Source organism: Schistocerca cancellata, chromosome 4, assembly GCF_023864275.1.
Source record: "Schistocerca cancellata isolate TAMUIC-IGC-003103 chromosome 4, iqSchCanc2.1, whole genome shotgun sequence".
NCBI lineage: Eukaryota > Metazoa > Arthropoda > Insecta > Orthoptera > Acrididae > Schistocerca > Schistocerca cancellata.
The window spans coordinates 672,453,467-672,480,762 of NC_064629.1; the positions used below are offsets into that span (position 1 = coordinate 672,453,467).

At 38.1% G+C, this 27,296-nt stretch overlaps 1 protein-coding gene across 1 annotated transcript in view; it reads left to right on the forward strand.

Moving 5' to 3' along the window:
- The window catches only part of LOC126183759 (phospholipase A-2-activating protein), a 118,451-nt gene that overhangs the window by 67,843 nt on the left and 23,312 nt on the right, over positions 1-27,296 (forward strand). Inside the window, exons 7-9 of the mRNA XM_049925987.1 lie at positions 12,541-12,718; positions 19,836-20,067; positions 25,447-25,560. Of these exons, the coding sequence (XP_049781944.1) occupies positions 12,541-12,718; positions 19,836-20,067; positions 25,447-25,560 (524 nt within the window). The remainder of the gene's footprint in view (positions 1-12,540; positions 12,719-19,835; positions 20,068-25,446; positions 25,561-27,296) is intronic.

Genomic DNA, 27,296 nt, shown 5'->3' on the forward strand with positions numbered 1-27,296 from the left:
AAAACATTGTTTTCCAAACTTATTCTTTCAACCTTTGCAAGCCACTACTGTTCATCATACACACATGCCCCTATGTCATTCACTGTTAAAGACAGAGATGTAATTTTACCGATACAATGATCCTCATAAATTTCAGTTTCTGATGTTGCATAGCATCAAACTTAGTTTTCTGAAATGCCAAGGGATTTGTGGAAATGCCTTGAGCCTTTTATTGCTATACAGTTTGCAAATCTGGTTTGAAGTGTTGTTTTCTTATGCAGAACCACTTCTTTCTTGATTAGAAAATAGGTAATGCCTTTAATATTATCCTTGCAAAAGACATACATGTCCTGTACTGTGAAAATTTGGTCTGTGGTTGATCTTTACAGGCTGGCTTTACTTCACATTTTGTTGTACTTTCTACTCTATCACATGCATTTTTACCATGGCAAGATACAAAAAAAGTGCCATTCAGCCTCCTACCTAAAGTCTACTTCGTGGTTGCACAGATTTGAAAAATTCTTTTTGTTCTTATACTGACTACCACTTCCATCTGAAAAATATATCAGCTTCTCAACCTTGGGAAAATTTTCTTTTATGTAATTTATTACATACTTTTGACACACATGTACAGCGAAAGTGTTGTGCTCAAAGTAGTCGCTTAGAAAGCAAATTTAAGGATTGCAAACTTCATCTTTCTCATTTTTAAAGTAGAGAATAAATGGATGCACTGTTGCCTGGGCATTGCCCCAGTGGTACCCTTGTATTGCATCCTGAATCACAAATGTAAAATTTTCTGCAAAATCAGCTAGCACTATGCATTTAGTTTCATGAAGTTGTCCTTTTTTGTCCTTCAAAAACTGACTTGGGATTTTAGAAACATAGTGACGACTTTTGAGTTTTTGTAAGTTATCAATTGTAAGTGTTCTTGCTCTATATGAGGCTAGTAGTGTATGATATCTAACTATAGGAAAAAATAGACTCCCACAAATCACTCCTTGTTTGTTATTTTTGGGTCTAAAAAGTGGATTTTTGAAAATTTGGATACCAAACTTTGGAGGTCATTTTGACTGGTTATTTTCGAATTTAGGGTATTTTGTGTAATAGACAACGTTGTAGAGGACACTTTTCTAAAAATAATCGTGTCAATTGCAACGTTACCGAGCGGGGTGGCGCAGTGGTTACACACTGGACTCGCATTCGGGAGGACGACGGTTCAATCCCGCGTCCGACCATCCTGATTTAGGTTTTCCGTGATTTCCCTAAATCACTCCAGGCAAATGCCGGGATGGTTCCTCTGAAAGGGCACGGCCGACTTCCTTCCCAATCCTTCCCTACTCCGATGAGACCGATGACCACGCTGTCTGGTCTCCTTCCCCAAACCAACCAACCAATTGCAATGTTGTAACTTAACCCAGTGCAGAGATATTCAAGTTTTCGCTAATGTCTCCAGACTGAAAAATCGTCATGCACCTACAAATAAAAACGGCCGCCATCCAATAAAGATCCAAGATAAATTATTTAAAAAAAAAACTGGTTTGAACTTCTCAGATATAGGGCAATCACCTATAAAAATTAAAATATTTAAAAATGGTCAAGCAACCATTACTGGACCATTTCATATGGATTGACCATATAGCTAGTACAAGAAACAAAAATATAATGGGTTAATGCATTGCAGAAGTTATGCGAAAGGTGATAGTGTGGTTGTGGTTTGATGCCACTTTATGCCTCAAACTTTTAAGATGAGTCAAAGTAGGTGCAGGTGTAGTTATGTCGTCGTCGTAAATTTTGTTGTCTTTTGATTTCTCTACATGTTCTTAGTTTTTCAAGCAGTCAGTTAATTTTCTGGATACTATCATGAATGGCGTTCAAACGAAGTTTATCTTGGTGCCTACACTGTAACTTTTGTCCAGTAGGTCTTAAATGTATGACAACAGGATAATTCATGGGTAACATTGGTTCAATACTTAAAGGCAGCTTATTGAATGGCAGTATGTGAGAATAGTTTTATGTTCCTTTGTCGACATGTACATCATGCCGCAAGAGGAGAGTCCCAATTTGGTTCTAAAAAGGCTGTTTGCACTGTCTAGACCCATCTTTGTAGATCCTTTTCAGGCTGAGGTACGTGTTAATTATGGAGAGCAATAACTGCCAGTATATGTAACCTCCTTTCTTCTATATTTTGTGCTCCTGCTTAATTTCAGCAGTTTGGTTGGTGGCTATTGGACATGGATAAAGAATGATTAACAGGGAGAACATGTTTCATTGGGAAATATGGCCATGTTTCCTTAACAAAAGCATTTCTCTTTACTTTGTGGATATTAAAGTTCCTCAGATTTAAGTAGAAAAATATTTATTTGAAAGAATAACTGTACATATTTTATTTCATTTATTGAATTTGTTAGGAAAGTGTGTTACTTCCAATGCCTAGACCCAACCATGCTCTTGATAATTGTAAAATGTTTAGTTTCAATTTAGCACTGAAGCTTGTCATGGCTGTATTGCGTTTCCAGATTAATCTTTCGTGCTATGACAGTCAGTGGTACCCTTCATAACTGTTCAAAAAATAATAATAATATGTATCACCAACAGGTGCTACTGAGAATGTGATATTGATTTTCCCATTGATTTCATGTGTAGTGCACCATCCATAAATAAACTGAATACTTACTTGCTGTCATCCTAGCAATTGACAAAAAACTTCTAAACTCAAATTTAATCTCCATTACTATTTTCATGGGGTTCGGTGGCTCAGCTTAGAGTGCCTGACTGCAAATCAAAAGGTCTCTGGCATGATCCCTGGTCAATCCTAAGATTTTCATTTGTCACTTATAACTTCTTTCGCCTCTGGTGATGTTAGCCGATACGAAGAATGCAGAGTTGCATTGTGGATCAGAATCAGTGTTAAACTGTAGGTCCTGCTTAGTGATGCAGTGTGGTTTTCAAAACAATCTTTGACTTTGTGGCTGCCGCGCTATGACCCTCATAAATATCTAAAAAACCTTTCACTGTTCACAAAACAAATCTACTTTGCTGCTGTCACTACTCATAAAACACAATGACACAGACAGTTAAAAAACACATACTATATTAATCACTGTTCATGGGCTTAACAGTTCTTTTCTTTAGTGGACAGCGCTGTTCTTCATATTGTCCTACATCACGTTCAATTGAATCGTGGTCAATATCCTCGCTGTCTTCTTCCACCTCTTCTTCTATCATATAATATTTACAGACATTTTAAACATGTTCTCTTTCATAAATTTTGCCAGTTCGTATATTTTCCAGTTTAGAATATTCATGTGCGTAATTTCAACAATATTTAAGAACATTTTTGGACTGATGGAATTTAATTTTGTTATTAGCCTTCTTTAACTGAACATGCTACCTAACCAGGAGATGGTATCCCTTCTATACACTATCTGATGCTTCAGCTTGTCATACTGTGGCTTCACGGCATCGGCCTTCTTCACTAGCATTTGTTCCACCTGATTTTCTCCTCCCATATCTCATCATCAGTGTAGTTAATTAGAATTTTTCTCTTCAGGTTGACAGGCTCCCTGTTAACCAGAATTTTTGTAGAATCTTGTGGTTCATTATTGATTACTTCATTAAAACCGAGCGAGGTGGCACAGTGGTTAGCACACTGGATTCGCATTCGGGAGGACGATGGTTCAATCCTGCGTCCGGCCATCCTGATTTGGATTTTCTGTGATTTCCCTAAATTGCACTAGGCAAATGCTGGGATGGATCCTCTGAAAGGGCACAGCAGACTTTCTTCCCCATCCTTCCCTAATCCTATGAGATCAATGACCTTGATGTTTGGTCTCTTCCTCCAAACAACCCAACCCAACTTCTTCAAAATTGCCTTTTAACTGACTCCATTACCCTTGTTTGATTATGACGGTTACACCTGACATATGTAGTTTCTCTCTCTCACTCCACAGCTTTCGATGCTGGTCTCTATCATGAAATAAACAGTGGCTCTACATGATGTCTTCTTAGTCTGGGCACATTTCTTACGTTCAAACTGGTTACCATGGCCACTGACAACTTTTTTTGATGTACAGACATTTATGAGACAGATCCTTCCATTCTTTCATTACCGTACTGCTCATGGCCTTTTTTAGTGGGTACAGTTTTGTATATATCGAGAAAAGCTTGATAGTTACAACTTGTGTTGTTCCTCATGTCAGCCTAGGGAAAGGTCCTAGTAACTCGAGCACTACTGTATGTTTAATCCTTTTGCCAACAAAGGGTACACAAAACCTTTATATTTAATGGTAACAGTCTTGTTTTGTTTCACAAATTTCACATGTTTTCAGTAATTGTCAGAACAGTCTCGTCGCAATTTTCCCAGGCACTTCTTGGGTCTAAAGTGTCGACAGCTTAAGTGCGTCTACCATATGAGATCATCTACAGCATGTTCAGGTATGCACAATTTCCACTCCACTTTCATGATATTTGATCTTCAGTACAATACCCCGTCACACATTAGATAATACGTTCAACTTCTGTCTTCCCCAGCTCACCCATTCTTCGTTTTCACCAATAATAGCTATTCATCAATATTTTGCTTGCCATATATGTTTTTCAGTATTCTGTGGAATGTTTCTTTGTGAGCTATACCTTTTATGGGTAGCATCCTGTGTTCTGGTGTTGGCAGTTCTGTTTTCCCATTTTCAAACCAAATGGCAAATGTGAAAGCTTGTTTAGCACCAAATTCTGTTCTCTAAGTTGTACTGCATTTTGAAATTTAGTGCAGATCTAAGAGCCTTCCCTGCCATAATTCACTTGTTAACAGGAGTGTCCTCCAACCAGCTTTGGATTTTGACGATTTAACACACCAGTTGGGCAATACTTGGCATGATAACCCTCACGAGGACAGCCAATATCTCGATCAATCAATGCGTACACAAGGACCTTAGGTGGAGCAATGCATTATTGATTTGCTCAGTTTGTGGAGCTCTTTCTCTTGAATACATAATCCAGATTTATTTATTTGTTCATTTTGCTGCGATAACTACAGAATCAAACTGGTTGTGAACTTCAATTTTAACTTTGTATTATGAAGGCACCGGACATCATGGTAGTAAAATTCTTGCATAACAGTACAACACACATTGTAAAAAGTTTTACATCATTGTCACATTGCGTAAGCTTTGGGGAACTTTGTAGCAATCTGCTAAGGATTCATGTAATAGAGAATTTAGAGTATGTCTTTATTGTGCACTGCTATTGACATGGTAGTTTAATTCCAGTTTTAGGTGTGTCATATTTTGTTTCCACAGTTTGCTGTTTATTTGAACTGATGAAACATTGTGTAAATGTGTTGCTGTGGTCCATGTGGCTTAACCTCTTCTGGTTTCTTTTGGAATGAGAAAACCTGCACATCCATTGCCATAGTGCCACATCCGATAGCTGTGGAACAGCAGCCACCTGTCGGTTTCTGTACTAATGTGAAGTTTTGGGATTCAACACTTTTCACTCCTTGGTGACCAATAAAGAAGAAACTGAACAAAATAAAGTGTTACAAGAAAAGCAGTTTTAACATAGGCATACTTTAGCAGTAACTAGAGAATATCATTATTTTTTGTCAATTGGTGAAACAGCAGTTCAGATCAGCAGTTTCTCAAATGATGCATCATCTTTTTTGACCAAAATCTGTGACAGTAGTGGAGGAGATATATTAACATTGGACCTTCAGCCAGGACAGTATGCTGCATGCATTTATGCTAGAGTTGGGGTTGGAAATACCTGTGAGACTTCTGCTGAGCAGGACGCTTTAATAAGCGTTATGCACCCACAAGACCCAACAAATTCACTTTATTGGCCAAGGAGTGAAAAGTGCTGCATTCTAGAACAGCATATTATTGCAGTTATTACAGCACCTTCAGTGAGCCTGGCCAGCAATATAGTTTCCCTCATGACATTCTACAGCAAATAAATGGCAGCTGTAACAAATTCAAGTATCTTGAAGAAAACGTAGGCTAGGATCCTAAGAGACACCTCGTCTTGTGTTGTTTACTGACAATTACAGAAATGTATCATCAGGCTTGGGATCTTGTGGAAAGAAACCATATCAGGCTTGGGGACCTATGGTAAAGAAACACACCAGTGGCTGCTGTTCCACAGCTATCAGGCATGGCTTTGTGGTGATGGGGTTGCTGGTTTTCTCATTTCAAAAGGAACCAGCTTTGTTTGTCATCATGAGCCATAAAAACACATTCACACAAATTTTAATCAGTTAAAGTGCAAACTATGGAAACAAAATACACTATACTTAAATCTGGAATTAAACTACCATGTCAGTAGCATTACACAATAAGAGACATACTCAGAATTCTCTATTACATGAATCCTTTCCAAAAACTGTCAGGCAGGCTGCTATGAACTTCCCCAAAACTTACACGATGTGACAATGGTGTAAAACTTGAAAGCAGATTTAACGATGTGTGTTGCAGCTGTTAGTAACCATTTTACTATTGCGTTATTCAGTGTCCAGTGCATCTGTAATGCAAAGTTAAAATTTGAAGTGTACAAACTGTTTATTCTGTAGTTGTCATTACAGAAAAACAGGGTGAAATATGTCATGACGAGTCGTGACAAGACACCACCCCCTTTTGGTTTATTTTATCCCTTATTATTTCTTTTTAAAAGTTGTTCTGACTCACTTTCTAGTCATCAGGACTTTCTAATATCACCTTCCCTAGAGAGTACTAAATAATTATAATCTTAATAAAAATGTTAAAATTAATTTGAGTACCATCGGAATATGAGCATATTTTAAGTACACCTCGCCTATTGTTTCTTAGAGCCTTATATGCTCACATCCGTAAACTAAATCTAATTTTTTTTGTGTGGTTTAGAAAATGGTCTTCCTAATGAAAAATCCAGGAATAGTTTGCAGAAGACTTTTTGGGAAGGTGGGCTAAAAATAGGCATTTTTAGCATTTTTACAAATTTTTGAACTTTGCCCCCAATTTGTAAACTATTGGAAAGCAGTAGGAGAATGAAATTTTATATCCTAAAACCTTGTATTGTAAATTATTATATGTAAGATTTCAGATTTATCCTGCTATTACTTCCAGAGATATAAAAAGCAAAACTTCACATTTTTTCAAGCGTCAATTTTTCAGCCTACTTTGTATCAAATTACCTACATGAAAATTGCTCAAGAAATCTTCTATAAAAATTACTTCTATTAATAGAGTGCACAGAGTTGTACAAGGTGCCCTCATTTTCTTTCAAGAAAATATTGCTCGAAATACCATGTCTCAAAGTTGCCAAAAACTCAGGGTTTACGTTCGATAGTTGTGCTATGGTGTCAAAAAAATGATTGTATCTCTGGAAGTGAATATGTACAATTGTTCACACAAAATTTCAGCAAAACCTGTGATGTTCATGTGGTTACGTTTCCAAAATCAAACCACTTGGCATGGAAAAGCCCAGAAGATAGCAAATTGATGCAGTTTTTAATCAATATATCTCATGCAAGAAGGAATGTGTTGCCTAGTCAAGAGATTGGCAAGTCCTAAAAGTAGGAGACAAGCCTGTTTTTGTGTTGTACTTGGAGAAGTACGATTCTGTTATACTGCAAGTGAGAGAATCAAATAAAATAGTAAACATTATCAAGAGACAAGAAATAGCCTGTAAGTTTTATAGAAAGTCATTTTGATCATGTATTTATATAAATTATCTTTTTTTTACAGCAGTTTATTGTTGTAACTCATTACTTGACCTTTGTTTGAGCTGATGAAGAGTGAATCGTTTACTCGTTCTTTTCTTTTTCTGGTTATTGGTAAATGATGGACCCAGGTTTCATCTTTGGTGAAAATTACTGAGGCATGTACTTTACAATAATTACTACAGTGTCATCCAGTGTCACTCACTGGTTTTCCATCACTATGTCTTCAGCGACTATTGTTTTTTCTAGAGTCAGGGTGTGATATGCTCTAGCCGAATAAGGAGAATCGTCCATGCACATTACTCCATTTTCAAACTTTCATCTCCATTCATGCACTTGCTGCTTTGATACATGCATTACCATATTTTACCTTCATTCTTTGATGAAATTCAGTTGGTTTCAAACCGTCACTATACAGAAACTGAATAACCTATACCATATTCTGTGAACCATGGATGAAGGGCAACAAATGGATTAGATATTGTTCCATTTTGGGGAGCATGTGACATATTGCATTGCCCCACTGCAGACTGTTAATGAAGGGCAGAGCATGTGACTGGCTCAAAGACTTCTTGAGTAATAGAAACCAGCTGCCCTCAACAGGGTGTTCAGCAGAGACAACGGTATTGTCAGGAGTGCCCCAGGGAAGTGTGGTAGGATCGCTCTTACTGTCTATATAAATTATCTGACAGACAGTGTGAGCGGCAATTTGCTGCTGTTTGCTGGTGATGCTGTGGTGTATGGGAAGGTGGTTGTGTTGAGTGACTGTAGGACGACATGAGATGACTTAGAAAAAATTTCTTGTCATCGTGATGAATGGCAGCATGCTGTATATGTATAAAAATGTAAGTTAATGCAGATATGTAGGGAAAACAATCCCTTACTGTTTGAATACAGCATTAGTAGTGTGCTGCTTGACACAATCGCGATGATTAAATGTAATGACATCATGTTGCAAAGTGATACAGAATGGAATGACCGCATAAGAATGGTAGTATGGAAGGTGAAAGGTCAACTTCGGTTTATCGGGAGAATTTTGGGAGACTGTAGCTCATCTTCTTTGTCGTGACAGAGAGAACTACATCAGTTAGTGTGCCCCAGATAGTAAGAGCTTTGTTTGCTCTCATAAAGGGAATACAACTCATTCGGACTTAAATCAGCAGTACTGGGTTTCAATCCACTGATAGTCACTGCTGTTGTGCTGTGAGAGTTCTTACTAGGGCAACATTGGTTTGGCCATGTTGGTGGAGAGAGTTAGGACTCAAAAATGGTACAGGAAAGAAGGCCGGGTGAGGCAGAATCTCTAAGACGTTTGGAGGCAGAGTGGACGATGTGGAAAGGGTGGGCTCCGTCGGATGGGCTGTGGACATGGCCAGTGTAATCTGGGAGTGATAGAGAGATGAGCACTGACGGCTCACTGTTGTGGGTGGCATCGGGCCTAGTGGAAGAATACTGCCGTGACGATCAACAGTATGTGACCTGCAGTAGAAGAATCGATGATATAGAGCACTGAGTGCAGCGACTCTCGCACAGCGAGTGGCAACGCTGGTAGTATGCATTACTGTGGTGGCTGCAGCAGATGGGGCTGACAACACCTTGTGCTTATACCATTGTCTGACCGCTTTCCTGCCTCTCCTGAGGTGGTATTGCTAGTGACGCGGAGAGGTGATAGCCCGCAGCACATGCTTGTGTTGGATCCCATGCAGCTACTATATCCTTCACTCATAAGAAGAGGTGGCAAAGCTAGCTCAGAGGTGATGCAGCTGCCACCCGGTAGGGGGTGGAGGGGGTGGCACTCTTGGGAATGGTAGGTTGGCAACAGTAGTCAGTGGCAGCCAGTGAGAGGTGACACACGGACCAGTAAAGCACCCGACCCAACATCATTGCAGTGAGAGGGTAGTCTCCAGCAGGAAGATTGGCACTGGAGGTGGCGACGGAGACCAGATGCTAACTGGAACCTGCGAGCAGTGTTGGGCACACAAGGAGAAGGCATCGCTGCAGGTATGTGACCTAACACAAGTTAAACAGACAGACAAAAGGCTCGTGGGATATTGGCACGGTGCTGAGAGGCTCTGCCAGCTGAAGGTGTGCTGTTGGGATGTCAGCATGATGCTGACAGGCTCACCTGGGAGCAATGTCGATAGGGTCTGCTTTGCTTATGGTAGTGAGAGGCGTGTAGCTTAGGTTCAGTAGAAGTTCCGTTATTCTGTTTCATGCGCTGTAGCAGCTGTTGCACCTGTATGATTGGGAACATCGATGCCATACTGAAATCACACACACATGCAGTGGGGGAGGGAGGTGTAGCAGTGACTGTCCTAAGTAGTGCACAGAGATGGGTATCTGCACTGGGCAAGCACACGAAATCCACACTTTGTTGCCAGATTTTGTGTCATGGCTGAGAGCCCCTTGATAATTTTTTTCACCCAGGTAGCAAGATAAAGGAACTTTACTTACACTCGTAAACAGAATACAACAAAACAGTCATTCAGACTTGAATCAGCACTACTGGTTTTTGATTCATCAATAGTCCCTGATACTGTGCAATATCAATGCAGCCATATTATTGCAGAGTGGCAGGGCTTAAGGACAGTCCAGAAGAGTGGTCTTGGAGAGGTGGAAGCTTGTAACCGGTCGGAGATAGTGTGGCAGTTGTGGATGTTGCGGAGATATGGGCTCCATTGGGTACAGAGTAGCGAAATCAGATGAGGCATTGAGTGATGACTTGGATATGGCTCGGAGCAAAGGTAACTGAGGCTGATGTGGAGAATTGGATAAGATGTGGTGTGCAGACTTGGCCATGACACAGTGCGATGGTGTCAGCAAATGGTGTTTGAACTGCGATGAGACGTGGAGTAAAGACTCTGATGTGGCTTGGAGTCAACAACTGTGCTAAGGTAAAGGGAACTCCGACTCAGGAACTAACAGAATGTGGTCAGCACTTGGACCAGACCAGCTTCTGATGTGAACTGGTTCTGATTGGCTGGGCGGTATCCTTTATAGCTGCCAGGTGGAAGAATACTGCCATGACGACAAGTGTGCACATGACCTATGAAAGAAGTATCAGCCCCCACAATGGATGTGCTGATTGTGGCAACTCCCATGCTGCTAGCGGCTAGGATGGCACCATGAGTCACTGTAGTGGCTGCAGGAGATGTGATTGACAAAAATGTTGTGTGCTTATGTTGTTGTCTGTTTTCCTGCCAGTCCCACAGTTGTCACCAATGGCCTGGAGAGGCAGCAGCCCACAGTGCCCATTTGTGTTGCTTAGTAGTGGACCCTAGATAGATACCATATCATTTATAAAGGAGACCACGTATAGAGCAGTGGTACGACCTATCTTAAGTACTGCTACAGTGTTTGGAATTCTCAGCAGGAGCTTTGTGAACTCAAATGGGAATCCCTGGAGGAAAGACGATGTCTTTTTCTGAAACACTGTAGAGAAAGTTTACAGAACTGCATTTGAAGCTGACTGTAGAGTGATACTACTGCCACCAACGTACATTTCACGTAAGACTCGCGAAGACAAGATAAGAGAAATTAGTGTATGTACTGTGGCATATAGTTAGTTGTTTTTCCCTCACTCTATTTTGCGAGTGGAACAGAAAAGGAATTGACTAATAATGATACAAAGTACCCTCTGCCATGCACCATATGGTGGCTTGCAGGGTATGTGTGTGAATGTAAATCTTGTATATTTTTAGCGGACAGCTGTTTTTACACGTTCCTGTGCAAGTGTTGGCACATCTATTTGATGCTGCCATCTAGTGAACACCTGACAAAGTTGGGAACATGTTTGCTGAGACTCTAGTGGTGCCATTTTTCAGTATTTTATGTCGCAGTTATTAATCACTTGTTCAAAGAGTCACTTGCCTGATATATTGCAATGATAAAGACTGAATCAATTTATAGGTTATTAAATTAATTTATATTTAGATACTTTCAGTTTTCACAAATTATGTTCAAAAATGAATAGTTAGGTATCGGTAACATTGATCTGTCTTTATTGTTATCTTTGTTTTTCTTCTGCAGATACCTCATCACTCAAAATCTGATCATGCAGTAGAAGAAAAATGTCTATAAAAGTGTCACTTGTGTAAATAGGTGCACACTTACTGCATGTAAATAGGTGCACACTTACTGCAAAGTGTACGAATAATTGCCTCGGTATCCTTATTTGTGTCGAATGGGTAAAACATCTATAAGTCCTTGAAAGGGGACCTGTCAGAAAATTACGTAATGTTGAGGGAGAAAGTTTTAGATTTATCCAAAGTACATAGGAGATTTTGACCAAAGACTTTACATAACTCTTTAATGTTTTAAAAAATTGAGTTGTCGCACATCAGTGAATCTTATACTCAACCATCTTACTGCTTTCCTGAGACTGGTTTTGTTGTGCTGCTCAGATGTGGTTTTTCTTCTGTGTTACTTCTTTTTTTAAAAAATAAAAAAAAAGAGAGCCTGTAAATTCTTTGTGTCATGAGCAGTTCTAAAGAAATATTTTTTTTTAATGCAAGGAACATGATGAAAGTTCAGTTTTTACTTCTTTGAAAATTATCCTTCTTTCTACCATTATGGACAGTTATCCCTTAATATTTGAGAGGTATTATAGTTTTCAGTGATTCTTTGGCAGGGTGTTATTTATGAAGAGTGATGTATATTTTTGCACAGATACTAACAATAACTGCTAGTTTTGTGAGAGTAAATAATAGTTTCATGTTTGTATCTGGACATAGTGTGGACATTTTTACGAGTTAAGTGTGCAGCAGATGCTGTATTTTGTGTTGCTATAAGTATCTGCCTAACATTTTCATTTTATTTACTGTTTAGGTGTACTATGCAACAGGCTATTTTTCAACATCTATTGATTTCAGGCTTCCTGGTCCAGAAATATTGGCTACACCAGGTCAACAAGATGGACAGACAAGGCTCGTTAGAGAAGGAGACGCTGTGATGTGTTATAAGTGGTCCTTAGAAGATGAGGAATGGGAGAAGATGGGAGAAGTTGTTGGGACAGGAAATGGAGCTGGAAAAGAACTTTATTGTGGACAGGTATTCTTCTCCATTCACTTTTTCAATAAATGTGTGTCATAGAAAAGAAATTAATTTTCTAATGTGTAGCACTGGATATGAGATGGTAGAATTTCTTTTCCTAATTCATGAGCCCAAAATAATATTTGAAGAGCACCTGCATGTTTGCTGGTTGAGTTAAGTCCAGACTGTTTTCTGTGCTATCTCATATTGATAATGTGCATGTCATTGGGGGGGGGGGGGGGGGGGAGTTTGATTGTGTGGTTCAGAAATACAGACTGGACTATACGGAAGAATTCCCATGTCTCTCACACTCACAAAAATCTATTCATCATGTATCCTGCAGTACTTGTTGACGCGATATTGTTGTTTCTTCAAAGGATGGAGAGATTAGTGTAACAGAAAAGGTATTTGATCATAGGTTTTACTTTTTTGTTAATATGATTGTGTTTGAAGTGTCACTTTATGCTTTCATTTGGCTTCTGTGTTACACTTAAAAAAAAGAGCCTGGGAATTCTTTGTGTCATGAGCAGATGTAAAGATATATTTTTTAATGCAAGGAACATGAGTTTTTACTACTTTGAAAATTCCTTTCACTGTGCTTAATAATAGAGCGATGTTTTTAGTGGTTTGGTCCTTTGAAAATTGATCGTGTTTCGTGCTCCACTAACATTTTTCTTTTAAATAACATTTATATTGTATATTCTGAAAACGTGTCATTGAGATCAAATTTTTAAATTTCGTACACCCTTCTTACTGAGGGTTAAAGACCTAAATTTTTACTTTTCGAGTGTTACAATAGGGCTTCAAATTGAGACTTTTATTTTCAATTAACAAAAAAATTCCAGGGGAGGGCCCCCAGACCTCCCAAAAAAAATTCCAGAGGAGGGCCCCCAGACCTCCCTCCCCAGTCCTCTAGTCCCCATTACTGATAGCTTCTTTCCAAACTTGGCATCACTGTTGAGTGCCTCATTAAGTTTATATAATTTAACCAGACGACACTCCCCCATTAATGCTGTTCTTGATCTGTGAATGATGGGAAATTAAATGGAAATTTCTGAGTGCTACCATAACATGGTGAATGAAGATTGTATTTCCCTCGTCTGATTCATCAGTGTGTCTACGACCCGGGAGATCCAGGAAAAACCTGGGAATTTTTTCATCCGGGAGAAAACCGGGAAAAACCCGGGAATCTTTTTGAGTTCTGGGAATTATTCATTGTTTTAGTTTTCAGTTAAATTTTTGTTGATTTTGACTGGTAAGAACCAATACTCTAACAAAAAAATTTACTGTATCCCACTTCTGCAGAATAATACTGCAGCAACAGTCCTCTGATACAATTTTTATTGTGATCCATAGAGTTCTATTTGTCTCCTAACCTCTAAATTGGCAGCCTGCACCTTTATTTTAGGTTTGGTTTGTCACCTTATTTGCTTTACGTGTTTAGTATGTACCATGTGATCTACTTGGTAGTTTTATGTACAGTTCGTATTCTTTAGACTGTAGCAAACTGAATGATTTGTCTCTACTTCATATTGTCCATTTGTGGTTCACACACAAAGTAAACATAGTGGCTATGGCACAGCTCTCACTGTCTTGTTTAATAGCTTATTAATGGCTTACTTAATATTCAAATTGCTACTTGTCCACCAGAAACAATGACTGTTACAACATTTTATTTCTTTCATCCATTTATCATTAATTCTTAGTTTTTTACCTCATTAGAGTGTAGAAACTTCTATGGCAACTTCCAAAAAAAGAAATAAAAATGCTGGTACCGTAATATTCTTTGTAGATATATCACTATAGATTGTGTGTGTGTGTGTGTGTGTGTGTGTGTGTGTGTCTCCAATAAATTGCTGTGAAGCAACCTTTGAAGATAAAAGACCCTGGTGAATGCCTACTTTTTGTATATTGAATATACATTCGTTGTCAATGGGACATTAAACACTAATCTCCTCCTCCTCCTCCTCCTCCTCCTCCTGATAAGTAATGTGGTATTTTGTTGTACAGCATATAGCGCATGTTGATGTAGGGTTCACAATTGTAGTCTTGATTTTGAATAAAATGGCTTTTTTTTTTTTTTTTTTTTTTTTTTAATAAAATGGTAGCACCCATTACTTTTCTTTTTGTTTTAAAAACCACAACAGGTTTCGGCCCCCAAGGCTATTATTAGAGCTACGTGAGATTAGCAAATAAATTTTGAAAATTTGGCATTTTGAAATTTCAATTTAGCTTTTTATATCTGAATTTAGCATTTACTTTTTTGGTTTCTTTATGCAGTTAAACGACAAAATTCGTACCTTAAAGTTTGATTTTTCTTTTTCACTATTCCCAATTTTCTTATAATAACAAAAAGAAGAAGGAATTAGGAAATTGATTATTTATGGAACACATCATCATAATTTTATTTCTCATTCAAATTACCACTCACTATACACCAATATAAAAATGTTTATCTATTGAATGCAATCATTGAAGTTGTTGTAATAGTGTCTGGCTTCATTGACCTCCTTACATACAATTAAATTTTATGTTGAGAAGTACCTCTCCGCATCCACACTATTGCAGATAAAGTGGTATTTCCAAAATCATCATATTTAAGCTTTTCAATTAGTAGAAGCTGCAATATATCAGGCTGCTCATCATGTCTCAAACAGTCAATAAGGTGTTGATGGAATGATGAATACGCCTCAATAAAACTGTCAGTTGGAATGCTTTCAAATTGTGGAATTGTTTTTGTTATATTAACAACAGCAGAATTGTCCAAATTTAACTTCGCACCACAAACTGCAAGGTTGAAGTGCTTGCCAATGTTTTCGTAAAAAATATTAGCTGGGTCTGGTGCTGTGTGTTTACATAGCTTTAGTAAACTTTTCATAGCAGCAGATTTAAGACAACTTTTTTGCAGATGCTTTCTGTGCCTCTCTTTGGAATGTGTTTATATAATTAATAGTGCCTGTTGAAAACAACCTTCAGAATTTCTTTTCAGTATTGGTTTAATACTCTCAAGTTCCTCCTGTAACAATTGTGCAAATGGGTAAGTCGTTCCCTCTAGTGTTGTGATGAAACTAACAATGCTAGCACATACGTCACTTACAAATTTGCATTACAGGATGACTATATCTGAGGCAGCTTCATTTTTAAGTGATCCAGAATGAGCTCAATGGCAGCATTTTTGTTTTGCAGTGATCTGAAAAATTTGATGATATCTGTTAAATATGTGTCCAAGTACTTCACTGCATGGAATGAAGAATTCCACCTAGTGATTATTGGGTCGGGAAAAAGGTTTTTTGGCAGGTGAGGATATTTTTCTTGGAGAAACTGAAGGTAGGCGCTTTTCATTTTGCGAGAGTGCAGGAACACCATTTTCACTTTACTCACAATAAAATTTAGCTCCTTTAGTTCTTTCATAAAGACGTCATCGACTAAGTTCATTTTGTGGGCCCAGCACTTGAAATGTATTAAATGGTCTCCAGTCAGTACTTGAAGTGTCTCAAAACAACATCCCATGTATGCAGCAGAGTCTGATACTAAACCCACAACATTTTCATATTTAATACTGTAGTCTTTTAGGGTATCCACTATGGCCTGGGCACAAGTACTTCTGTTAGCAACATCTAAAAAGTTGCATGAAGCCAGATACAGTTTCCATTCGGAAGTTGAGGTCATTGTCTGAAATAAAACCGCAAATACGCACCTTCCATTTTTGTAACTCGTTTCGTCAGCGATAATCGCAATAGGTACATCCTTCACAGAATCTCTGATTTCTTCTTTCATTTCGTCACTGCACTTACTGACATATTCTCATCGAAGTCTATCTGAACTTGGTATACAACCAGTGCCGGGTACACATTTGTTGAAAAAGGACCTAACTTCAACCTTATCTAATTTTGTCAATGGTATGTTGGCCTTTAAACACATTTTAACTATATCGTGGTGCGTACATTCATTGTCAGTTTTCACTTTTTTGGCTCTGTCTAACATTTCGCAATAGCAGCCTGCCTTTTTGATGAAGTTCCTGCAACCACTGCAGACTCTTTTTTTGCTCTGTGACTAGCACTATTAATGTGTTTTTCTAAATTGTCCTTCTCCCAGTTGAGCTTCTCATTACAAAATAAACACATAAAAGTGTTTTTATTGTGAACATGAAAACCTTCTTTGGGATAGCCATTGCATCGCTCCTGCAAACTGACTTTATGCCTACCCATTTTTAACACACTATTATCACTTCGCAACACTTGCAAAACGTTACATACACATGTTTACACCATACAGCCGGATCCAAACACTGCGGCCAACAAACATTGGTGCCAAAGCGTTCGAGTAGAATCCAACTCACGCATGCGCAGAAGCAACGGTCAGATCTTACTGGAGTGGACTGAAGTAGGCTATCTCAAACAAACCTAATGTAAACACAACCAATTTTGAAGCGTATCAGATTGTGAGAGTTTTTGCTAAAATATGCAAATTTTCATGAATTTGCATTGATTTTGCATTTTATTGCACATTTATAGCATAAACGAATTTCACGTAGCTCTAGCTATTATCCAGCGATATCTACATAGTATCGAACAAGATAAAGTAGAATTAATCAAACAGAAAAGAATGTAGCAACAGGCATCATCATCAGCAACAGCAGCAGCAGCAGCATAATAAATAAATTCTGCAAAACACCTCATCCATCACATACTTTATAAAAACAAAAAATAAAAAAGTTATGTGAACTTTTCTGCTATTAAAAAAATATACATTACATAAATTAAATGATGTTAAAACAAACTTGTCAACAAACATCATAGAAACACTATAAAAACTTTATATAAACTCATTTACAATGTAAGAAATAGATATATTTAACATGAACTTAATGTCAGGTGTTGAGAGAGAACACAGGATGATGGATGAGATGTGCCAGGAGGTGGTACTTAAAAAGGGGAGTGGCAAGTTACATGGAGGGCAAGTAGGTGAGCAGGGACAGTCAAGTTATGAGATAACAGTAGATAAGACACTTAAAAAGTGAAATAAAACACAGAACCATATGGTAGTTAAAAATTGACAACGATGCATAAGAAAAAGACAAGTAAAATTATTATTACGGAAAGAGGAAGGACAACAGGGAGGCCTGGTTCAAATTTATGCCTCATTAGCCCTTTCTCATGCTTCAGTTTATGAAGGTCAAGTCAGTGTGGATGCACAGACTCAAATCTATGATAAAAACCATGAACTTAAAGATATTAAGTTCCACAGAGGAGAACAAATTGTCCATTAGTGTATTAATACAATTTGTATGTGTTGTTAATAGACATACTAATATTGTCATTCGGATGAATGATGGACAAAATACATTTGTTCCTCTCCCGTGTCATTGCATGAGTCACAAGTGGAACATCCAGACCACTGTCAAAACACTAGTGAACAGGAAGTGAAGCCCAAGAAATCCATAAAACTCTTCTTTAATTATGGATAGTACCTTTTTCCCTCTTTGCACTGTGTATAAAGTAATCAATACATCACTTTTTTATGATTCATTTTTGGCACTACCTTCAGAGTCAGAGTTTGTAAAGTTTATGTAATTTTCTCAACTACAAACTTTTTTTTTCTCTGTTTTCTTACTCTAGTACTCGTATATAGTTGCTTTCTGACGTTCGATTTAGCTTGTCAGTTTTGAAAACACTGCTTTCTAGAAACTGAGTTTCTTCACCTTGTTAAGAATAAATAGAATTATTCTATTGTTGACTGATTGATGCTGTAGTGCCACTTTGTTTGTTTGGCCTGTACTTTGTTGAGTTTGGATTTGTCAAGAATCTATTATATCTCAGAATCACAACTTTACTCAAGTGATGTATCAATGTGGGACAAGAAATGCTCCAAAAAACCTCCAAAATCGCCCCAGCTTTCAACTTTCTCGCCGTATTCTATAATGCTAATACTCAAAGCTGTAGGCTTGAAGGGACTTAAAAGTAAAGAATTTTATTTATTAAAAATTGCAAGAATATGTAACATTTTCTGCTACTAAACATTTGTTAGCATATACAGGTTTGCTGCAAAATTGAGTAAAAAATATGAAAACCAGATTACCACTGATAACACTCGGCAAGAATTATAGAACGACCACCTTACAAATGTATGCAAACAAATTGCATGTAGAGTGTGTGCACAGCAGTTCAATTAGTTTCAGATTCGTAGATAATGTATCCTGCTCTGTGATACATTAACAGTATACCAAACAAGAAATAGGGTGCCACAGTCCTGTCAAGCCTCAAATAGTAGAGGATATTATGTGCGTTTTTACAAAGTTGTACTCCAAAGTCGCACAAGATCATCAAGGATCAAGCATGTTCAAGGCCCCCCCCCCCCCCCCTGAAAAGTGACTAAATACATTTATTGTATGGAGGGATACATTTCTTATTCTAAATGTAGTTGTATGTTTCAAAATTACTACAAAAGTATTTTAGCACTAACTCAGTCATATAACAGGAAGCTTCTTGATAAGTATAATGTATTTTTGTTAAAGAATCCAGTTCTGTATAGAGTGATACTATAAGTAACATTTTATCACCTGAGGATATTTTAAGTCCACAGTAACAGTGTACATTTGGCAAACCATCCACTTGCAATTACCTGCTGTTAGTGTAGCTACTTCTCTGATATAAGTCTTGAATTTTCTTCCTGCTTCTTAGAGAAAAAAGGTCTGGTATTTAAATGGTACTGTTAGGGTGTTTTAAGAATTTGGTGTCTTATGATTAATACCCATTTTGTCATGTGAAACATATTATGTCCAAAAATAACTTTCTGAGACCACTGAATTCTAAACTTCAAACAAATGTGCTAAACTGGAGTATTAAAATAAAATGAATCCAATAATCAAATTAACACTTCACATTGTCTCTTAAAGTGTGTTCAGATTCACTTTCATCATTTACTTGTTATTTATTTCATTAGATAAAATGGTACATCAACAAAGCTGTTTGGAATTGACAGACTTCATGCAGTAAACACAGATATTATTTTGTTTCACAACTTGCTGACATTTTCATTTTAGTTTTTGGCATCTGATGCCTACTACAGAAGACTGGTACCCGTGCATTAAATATATTATAGTAATTTTATATTGATGCTGTTTTTTGTGTTACAGGAGTATGATTATGTTTTCAACATTGATGTGGAAGATGGAAAGCCACCACTGAAATTACCATATAACCTTGGTGAAGACCCATGGGTGATTGCCCAGAAATTTATTCATGAACATAACTTGAGCCAAGGATACCTTGACCAAGTGGCAAATTTTATTATAAGAAATACTCAGGACAGGAATGTGACGACTGGAATGGCAGCAGCAGCAGCAGCAGCATCAGATCCTTTTACAGGTGACTATTCTTTCTGTATTCACATCTTCATTTGTGCTAATGCACCTACTCAGAGGCTTCTGTAAAAAAAAGATGTGGCTGTTTACCTTCATTTACATCTTGTCAGTAAAAACGGCGATCCTAGCTGGTGGTATCTTTTTAGAAATTAACTGAATCTTATATTAGAACCAGTCAAAAATATGTAACTTTTCTAAATTTCCAGTGTAAGCTTATGAAGCATAATAATTACAAATAGTATTGTATATCCTGATTTACAACCACTTAATATGGTTTCGAGAAACCAGAAAAATCTTCTGTCATCTTTGGTGTGGCATCCATAGATACCACTCTACACTGATACTCCTCAAGACGGTGATAAGATACCCTCCTTTTTTTTTTTTACGTAGGCTGCACTTGATAGGAATATTTTTTGAGACTGAAAAGGCATGACACTGCATGGAGATAAAATATCATCCTACAACTGTACAGATGGGACTTCTTCCCATTCTAGTGCTATCTTGCCCTTCAGTATGGTATTTTCAGTTCAGAGTCTGCAATGCTTTCTCAATGCATAGTGGCCACAATTAGAAATTCTGTCTTGATGCTCTCTTTTTGTGGATGGTTTTTCAAGCTTTAGTTCTTCTTCCAATCTTGAGACAGCTCCTTGACAACAGCAATTACTGTGTGTGTGTGTGTGTGTGTGTGTGTGTGTGTGTGTGTGTGTGTGTGTGTAAGATTTGAATTAAGCCAAACTGTGACTGGAGGACACCACTTTTAGTTTTAAGGGATCATTAAGTTCCTGGGTGTAGTATTTGTTGAGAAACTGGCCTGGTTGCCACATCTGAAGCATCTCAAAGAAAAGGCTCTAAAGCTCTGAAACATCTTAAAGTGCCATTATGGTAGATATTGGGGACTGAGAGATCCTTCTTCTCAGGGGCAGCTTGTTCTTAAGGGATAGAGGAGCATGGCCCCACCAGGAACTTGGTGATATAATTTTACACTCTGTATTTTTTAAAAATTGCATCAAACAGCCAAGAGTATGAAATGATGTTTGTGTCAGAGACCAGTAGTAATCAGGCCCAGTTTCCACTGCTGTGTTACCAGAGACATAATGTTGCTCTGAGCTGTGAGTAGCTGAGCTGGATGTGGGTGCTACCCCCTCACACCCATCTCCCCTCAGTGCATCCTTTCACAGTGCCAACACTGATTTGATCAGGATGTATAGGAAAGAGCAGATTTTATTTGCTCCTGTTAAATTATTAACAGTTCATACGAATCATTAATAGGAAATAAAAGAAAAAGCCCTATAATTAAGTGTTGAGAACACATTCCTTTCCTAGAATTATGTTCTTATTACAAGTTTACTTTCCACTGCCTTGCTTTGAGTGTAGCAAACTTATTGATAATGTCATTGAAGTCAAATTTAACAGCTATGTCATATTCTATTGACAAGATAGCTCAATTTGGCAGTCAGTTTCACCTGTAGTTTGTTATCATTCTTAATTTACTGAAACTGTGTGGAAATTGTCATAAATATCGTTGGAGGTATCTCGATGTTTGGATAGGCATCTTGTAACCTATGCATCAAGGGGAGATTCAAAATATCCAAATGGAAATCTGTGTCAATTTTCTTCAATGCTTCTTTTACTGGAATTTGAAAGCAGCTGTTTTGTTAACTAGCACTGTTGTATCAATATTTCTGTTAAATTTGCACCAAAGTCTGCTGCATATTTTTCAAAATAAGATATGTATTCCTGCCAGGAAGTTAAAGTTAGATTAAATGGTGCTCTACGTGTGAGATCTACTTCCCATTTCACTTATTATTCTATCAAATATTTTGAAGCAGTCTAGTTTACACAGTATTACTTCAGCCCTTAATTGGCTAAAGTAGGTAAAAAAGGGGGGGGGGGGGGGGGAGGGAGCCTACTGTTAAGCAGTATATTATTTACTTCAATACCCAGTGGTCAACCTTTGAGATCCTACAATACTGTAGTGAGGTAACAGCAAAAACTCCATTGTTGAACCAACTACAGTGTTGACACACAGCCCAAGTGATGCATGTTCAGTATTAATATTTCTTTATGTGTTATTTGGACAATGTTTCACTTGCATCACTTTAAGCACCTACCAATACTTACTGTCATGTTCCTTACTTACTGCACACCTCTTCCCCCTCTCTCTTCTCATGCATGTACTGCCTTTTGTCAGTGGGAAATTGCACAAACAACAAACAGAGCCACCTCTCAGTTGTTGTCCGTATTCTGGAGCTGTGTCGTTGCAACTTTAGTAATTCCTTGCTGTGATTTTAAAAGGACTGAAGTAGATTGTTTGCTCAAAATGCCCTTTAATTTTTTAAGTGTGGAGGAGAAGCTAGAAATCTGTTGGTTAGGGGCACATTAACCAAGTACACACACACACACACACACACACACACACACACACACTCTCTCTCTCTCTCTCTCTCTCTCTCTCTCTCTCTCTCTCTCTCTCTCTCACGCACGTGCACACAAACTATCACTCGCATTGATTGTTTGTGTAACATCGCAAAAAAAAAATACATACGTTAACACTGCACTTGACAATGAGAATAATTTCTCGAAACACGTTTTGCTCAGCATGAGAAAAATGTGTAATCAGTGCTACATTTAAACTAAAAACATTTGAGCAATGCAAAGTGAATGACGGTTTCAACTAGTGCTGCAAGTGCCCAAACGCCGAAACGTGCTAAATATGGTTCAACAAAGATGTCTCAGTGATCACAACAATCACGAAACTGCATTTGTGCTGTAGAGACAGTTTGGAAATGGTTGTGATTGGTCATGATAGCTTTATTCGAATGAACCTAATTACTCCCATCGGCCACCACACCAAGTAGAGCTTGGCAGCGGCTGGAGATACAGCACGAATTGTTCCAACTATTTCACGTTTACCAGTTCTAATCATCTGAGTAGAGTGGCCTGGTGTCAAGAAACTTAATCACGTAATGTTTGTAAACTCTGCTGGATGGCCAACATTATGCCAGCGTTTTTTTTTTCTCCACAAATATTTGTTCACAATGTGTAAATCATGGGAAAAATATAAATTTGTTGATGCAAAATCAGGTGCAAATTAACATTGTGCACGTAGAAAATTTGAGAGGAACTATAAAAATGGTGGGGAAAATATTAATTCCAAGAATGTAAAAGTGGTGTTATACTGTATTGAACTAAAGGAAGAGTTCTATTCTAGACTGCTTTTTAAACCTACATGTTACAATAGTGCCACAGCTACATTGGAGAGTATGTGAATGGGTGGAAGCAGGGGAACTCCAACAAGGGTGGAGGGTAGGGGATATCCAATGGCTGCTCTGTCATATTCCTTAAATTTGTGATCAAGACAGAGGTTTTTTCTTTCAATCTGTTCAGTAGTTGTACCCATCAGACAGATATATACCATCCAGAACTCTCCTCTTCACCTGTAGTATCAAGAAAGGAGTTGTAATTCTGATGGGTTTTAGGTGATGTGAGAATTTGGGAAAATGAGACGGTAGATGAGAGAGCCAAGGATGTCTGCATGATCTACCCTATGGCAAAATGTGCAGTATGTTCATGATGGGAAGAAGGGCAAAAAAAGTGGAACAAGAAGCTGTGATTGGTCAAGCCAACAGTCTGGTTGTGTTATGCCTCCTTTCAACCACTTACGTGAGGTGTGAGGAAATAATGTTTATGCACTACCAGACAGAGCATTCTCCTTTCACTTCTTTGTTCGCCCTACAGTGAGAGAATCCACCTTTGTGTGGTGAATCTCTTAAATCTTGACGATATGGCAGCAACAGGTTTGGCAACTGAAATTCATTGTATTTTAAATGACGGTGAGGCAGATGTGGAATTTGTTTTAAGGTTTTGCGATTAATGTTACCTTCTTGTCAGAAAAATTTATCATTTACTAAGGGTCACAGGTTCATACATCTTCAGGTGAGAGATTAGCTAGTTGCAAGATACTGGGTTAATGCTTTAAACTTGTGTGTTGGTGCATTTGTATTTCAACAGTAAATTTTAAGAGAATGACACATTGGTGATGGTGGACACACTATGGGAGAAAGAGTTGAGAGTAAGCTGGGTTATAACAAAGATGTTACGGTTTTAGACAATCAAAAACGTTAACCACATTTATATTAGAATATTCTAATAAGCTTACTGATGACGACATTATCTTCATTCTTCTTTCTTTCTTTCTTTCTTTCTTTCTTTCTGTCATCTAAGGACCACGCACCAATTTCAATGCTTCCTTCTTTGTTGTTCTTACTTTTTCCTCCAGTACTCTTTCATCTTTTCACTATGTATCCTTTTTCTCTCTTTGGACCAATTCGACCCTGTCTTCTTCTCCTTTGTGGACTCCTTCCATTTTAAACACTTCCTTCTTGAAAATCTCTCTTTCTTTTGCATCTTTTTCACTTAGGTTGTTTCTTTCCAAATCTTTCCTAACTTCTTGAATCCAAGCTATTGTTGACTTCTTGTCCCAAATATATTTACAGATGTTAGGTTAACCTGTTTCTGTTCATTCTGTATAACAGTCACAAAAAAAAGTCGCCTCTTTCATAGTGTTTCATTTATGTTTTCTGTGTTGGGGTAAACTTCTTCATTGCTTCTTAGTTTCCATACCTCTTTATTTTTTGGTGACCCAACTATTTTTCGAATGGTTTTTGTTTCTAGTACTTAAAGTTTGTGTAATTTGTAGAATATGTTCAAGGTGCCTGCAAAGAATTTCCTTTCGAACTTGAGTTTGGGAGAATACCAAGGATGCTCCGACTTATCCTTAATGCAGATGTTGGAACTCCCTAGAAACCTTGGTCCCAATGCATTGCGTAAAGCAAGGGTGGATTCCTCTTAAGAGTTACCACCTGGAGTAGTGCTTTCTTCTAGCAGGCTTTCCATTCTGCAATTGAAATTGTACATTGTACATGGTAGGAAATAAATTCCAAGGTAAGAATGGATTGTTAGCCTGAAATGATTATTTTTCATGGTTTTCTCCATTAGGTTCTTCCGCTCTCTCTGCAGTTGGGAGTTAGGATTCCTCTGCTGCCTTTGAGACTGTAGACCGGGCTTCACCTGTAACCCTAGGCAGGGGCCCTCACAGGGTTGCTACAGTCCGGAGCCAGATAGACCCAGGTTTTTTTTTATGAGGTGTTACCCCTCCTCCCCCTCCTCCTTCCTCATCACTTGCGAGATGAGGCCCCAGGCTTGGGACCAGCAGTGGCGGAGTTATTATCTTCGTCGTTGTTGTTATTATTATTATTATTATTATTATTATTATACATTCTGCTTGCACCAATAAGGTATTTGTTCAGTGTATTTAAACATTAAGTACAAATTGTCATTCTTATTAACTAATCTGTTCTTTCTTTCTTCAATTTTTCTTCAGGAGATGGACGCTATATTCCACCCCCTGCTGGTGAACCAAGTACTAGAGAGCATAATCACGAGGATGAGAGTCATGTAGCTGGTGATATAGATAATGTGTTAACCTTGTCCAGAGGTGAGTGAATTGGTGAATGAATGTTCGTGTAATGTGCCGTTTGCAGTTAAGAAATCCACTGAAACTTATTGGCATATTAATAGTGTGCACTGGACTGGGACTTGATCCCTTAACCTTGCTTTTCATGGTCAGTGCCCTGACTGACTGCATAACTCACAATCCACCCTCACAGCTTGATTTTTGTGAGTAACTCTCGCTTGCATTCCAAACTTCACAGTTCTGAATATCGTCCAAGAACAGATCTCCTGGAAAAAATAATATTGTGGTGAAAATAGTTTAGCCACAACTTACGAGGGATTGTTTCCAGGAACAATCTCTGAGGCTGAGACTAAGCCATTTTCTCCATAATATCCTTTGTTTGGGAATGCTATTCCTGCAAGGTATGCGGCAGAACTGTGAAGTTCAGGGAATAGGAGTTATTGCAGAGGAGAAGCTATGATGGTGGATTGTGAGTCATTCATGAGTCACTATCAGTAAGAGAATTGCCTGCAAAAGGTGAGGTTCAGAGATGTAGTCCCAGTCGAGGCACAGTTTAAATCTGCCAGGAAGTTATGTAACAGCGCACACTCCACTACTGAGTTAAAGATTCGTTCTGGAGGAAATTCGATACCTTCATTCACTTAGATTTTTATAATTGTGAAATGAAGATGAACACTGAACTTCTGTTCTCATGGAATCTGGAGTACAGAGTTTTATTCATGTACTGTGTGAATAACTATCAGTTCTGTGGGATATAATAAATTTTAGGTGTCACATATAAAAATGAGTTATCAGCATGACAAGCCTGGAAAATGAATAACTCATTTATATTTAAAAAAAGGTACTTTTAGAGGCTAGCTCCCTCCCACTCCCTGATTTTAGGAGTAGTTTATCATAAGTTTGCTAGAGCAACAAAGTGTTGCAGGCAATTGAATAAGGCCCACGTCACTCCCATTTTCAAAAATGGGCCTTGGACAACTATAAAACTACATCACTGACCTCAGTCTTGGAGAATCTGTGATGATGACTTCTTGGAAAACGAAAATATCCTCTGTGGAGATTATTGTTTATTTTGTTACTAGTGGGTTCAAGAAACGTGCAAGTGTTACAGAGATGCTTTGGGAACTCAAATTGGAATCCCTGAAGGAAAGGTGACACTCTTTTTGAGGAACACTACTGAGAAAATTTAGAGAACCAGCATTTTAAACCAACTGCAGAACAATTGTACTGCTGCCAACATAAATTTTGCACAAGGACGATGAAGGTAAGATACGAGAAATTAGGTATGGTACAGAGGCATATAGACAGCCATTTTCCCCTAATTCTGTTTCCGAGTGGAATAGGAAAGGAAGTGACTAGTGGTGGCACTGGGTACCCACCACCATGCATTGTATGTGGCTTGTGGAGTATATATGTAGATGCAGAAATTGATACACAGTGACCTTGTGAAACTTTGTTTGTACATGAGGCACAGAAGACAGTAGATGGTGGTGACCAGATTGATGCCACATTCCTTGACTTCCGGGGGACGATTGATAATAGTTAGTGTTCTGGAAGGCAGTCAGTTGCAGTTACAGACACACACATAGTAAAAAAAATTGAGCTTATGGAATGTTATGCCAGGTATGTGGTCATATTGAAGGTTTTCTAACACATGTATCTCAGCTTGTTGTTCTTAACAGGGAGGTATCATCAGATGTGACAGTAACTTCAGGTGGTACCCCAAGGAACTGTCATATGAATGTACATGTTTACAA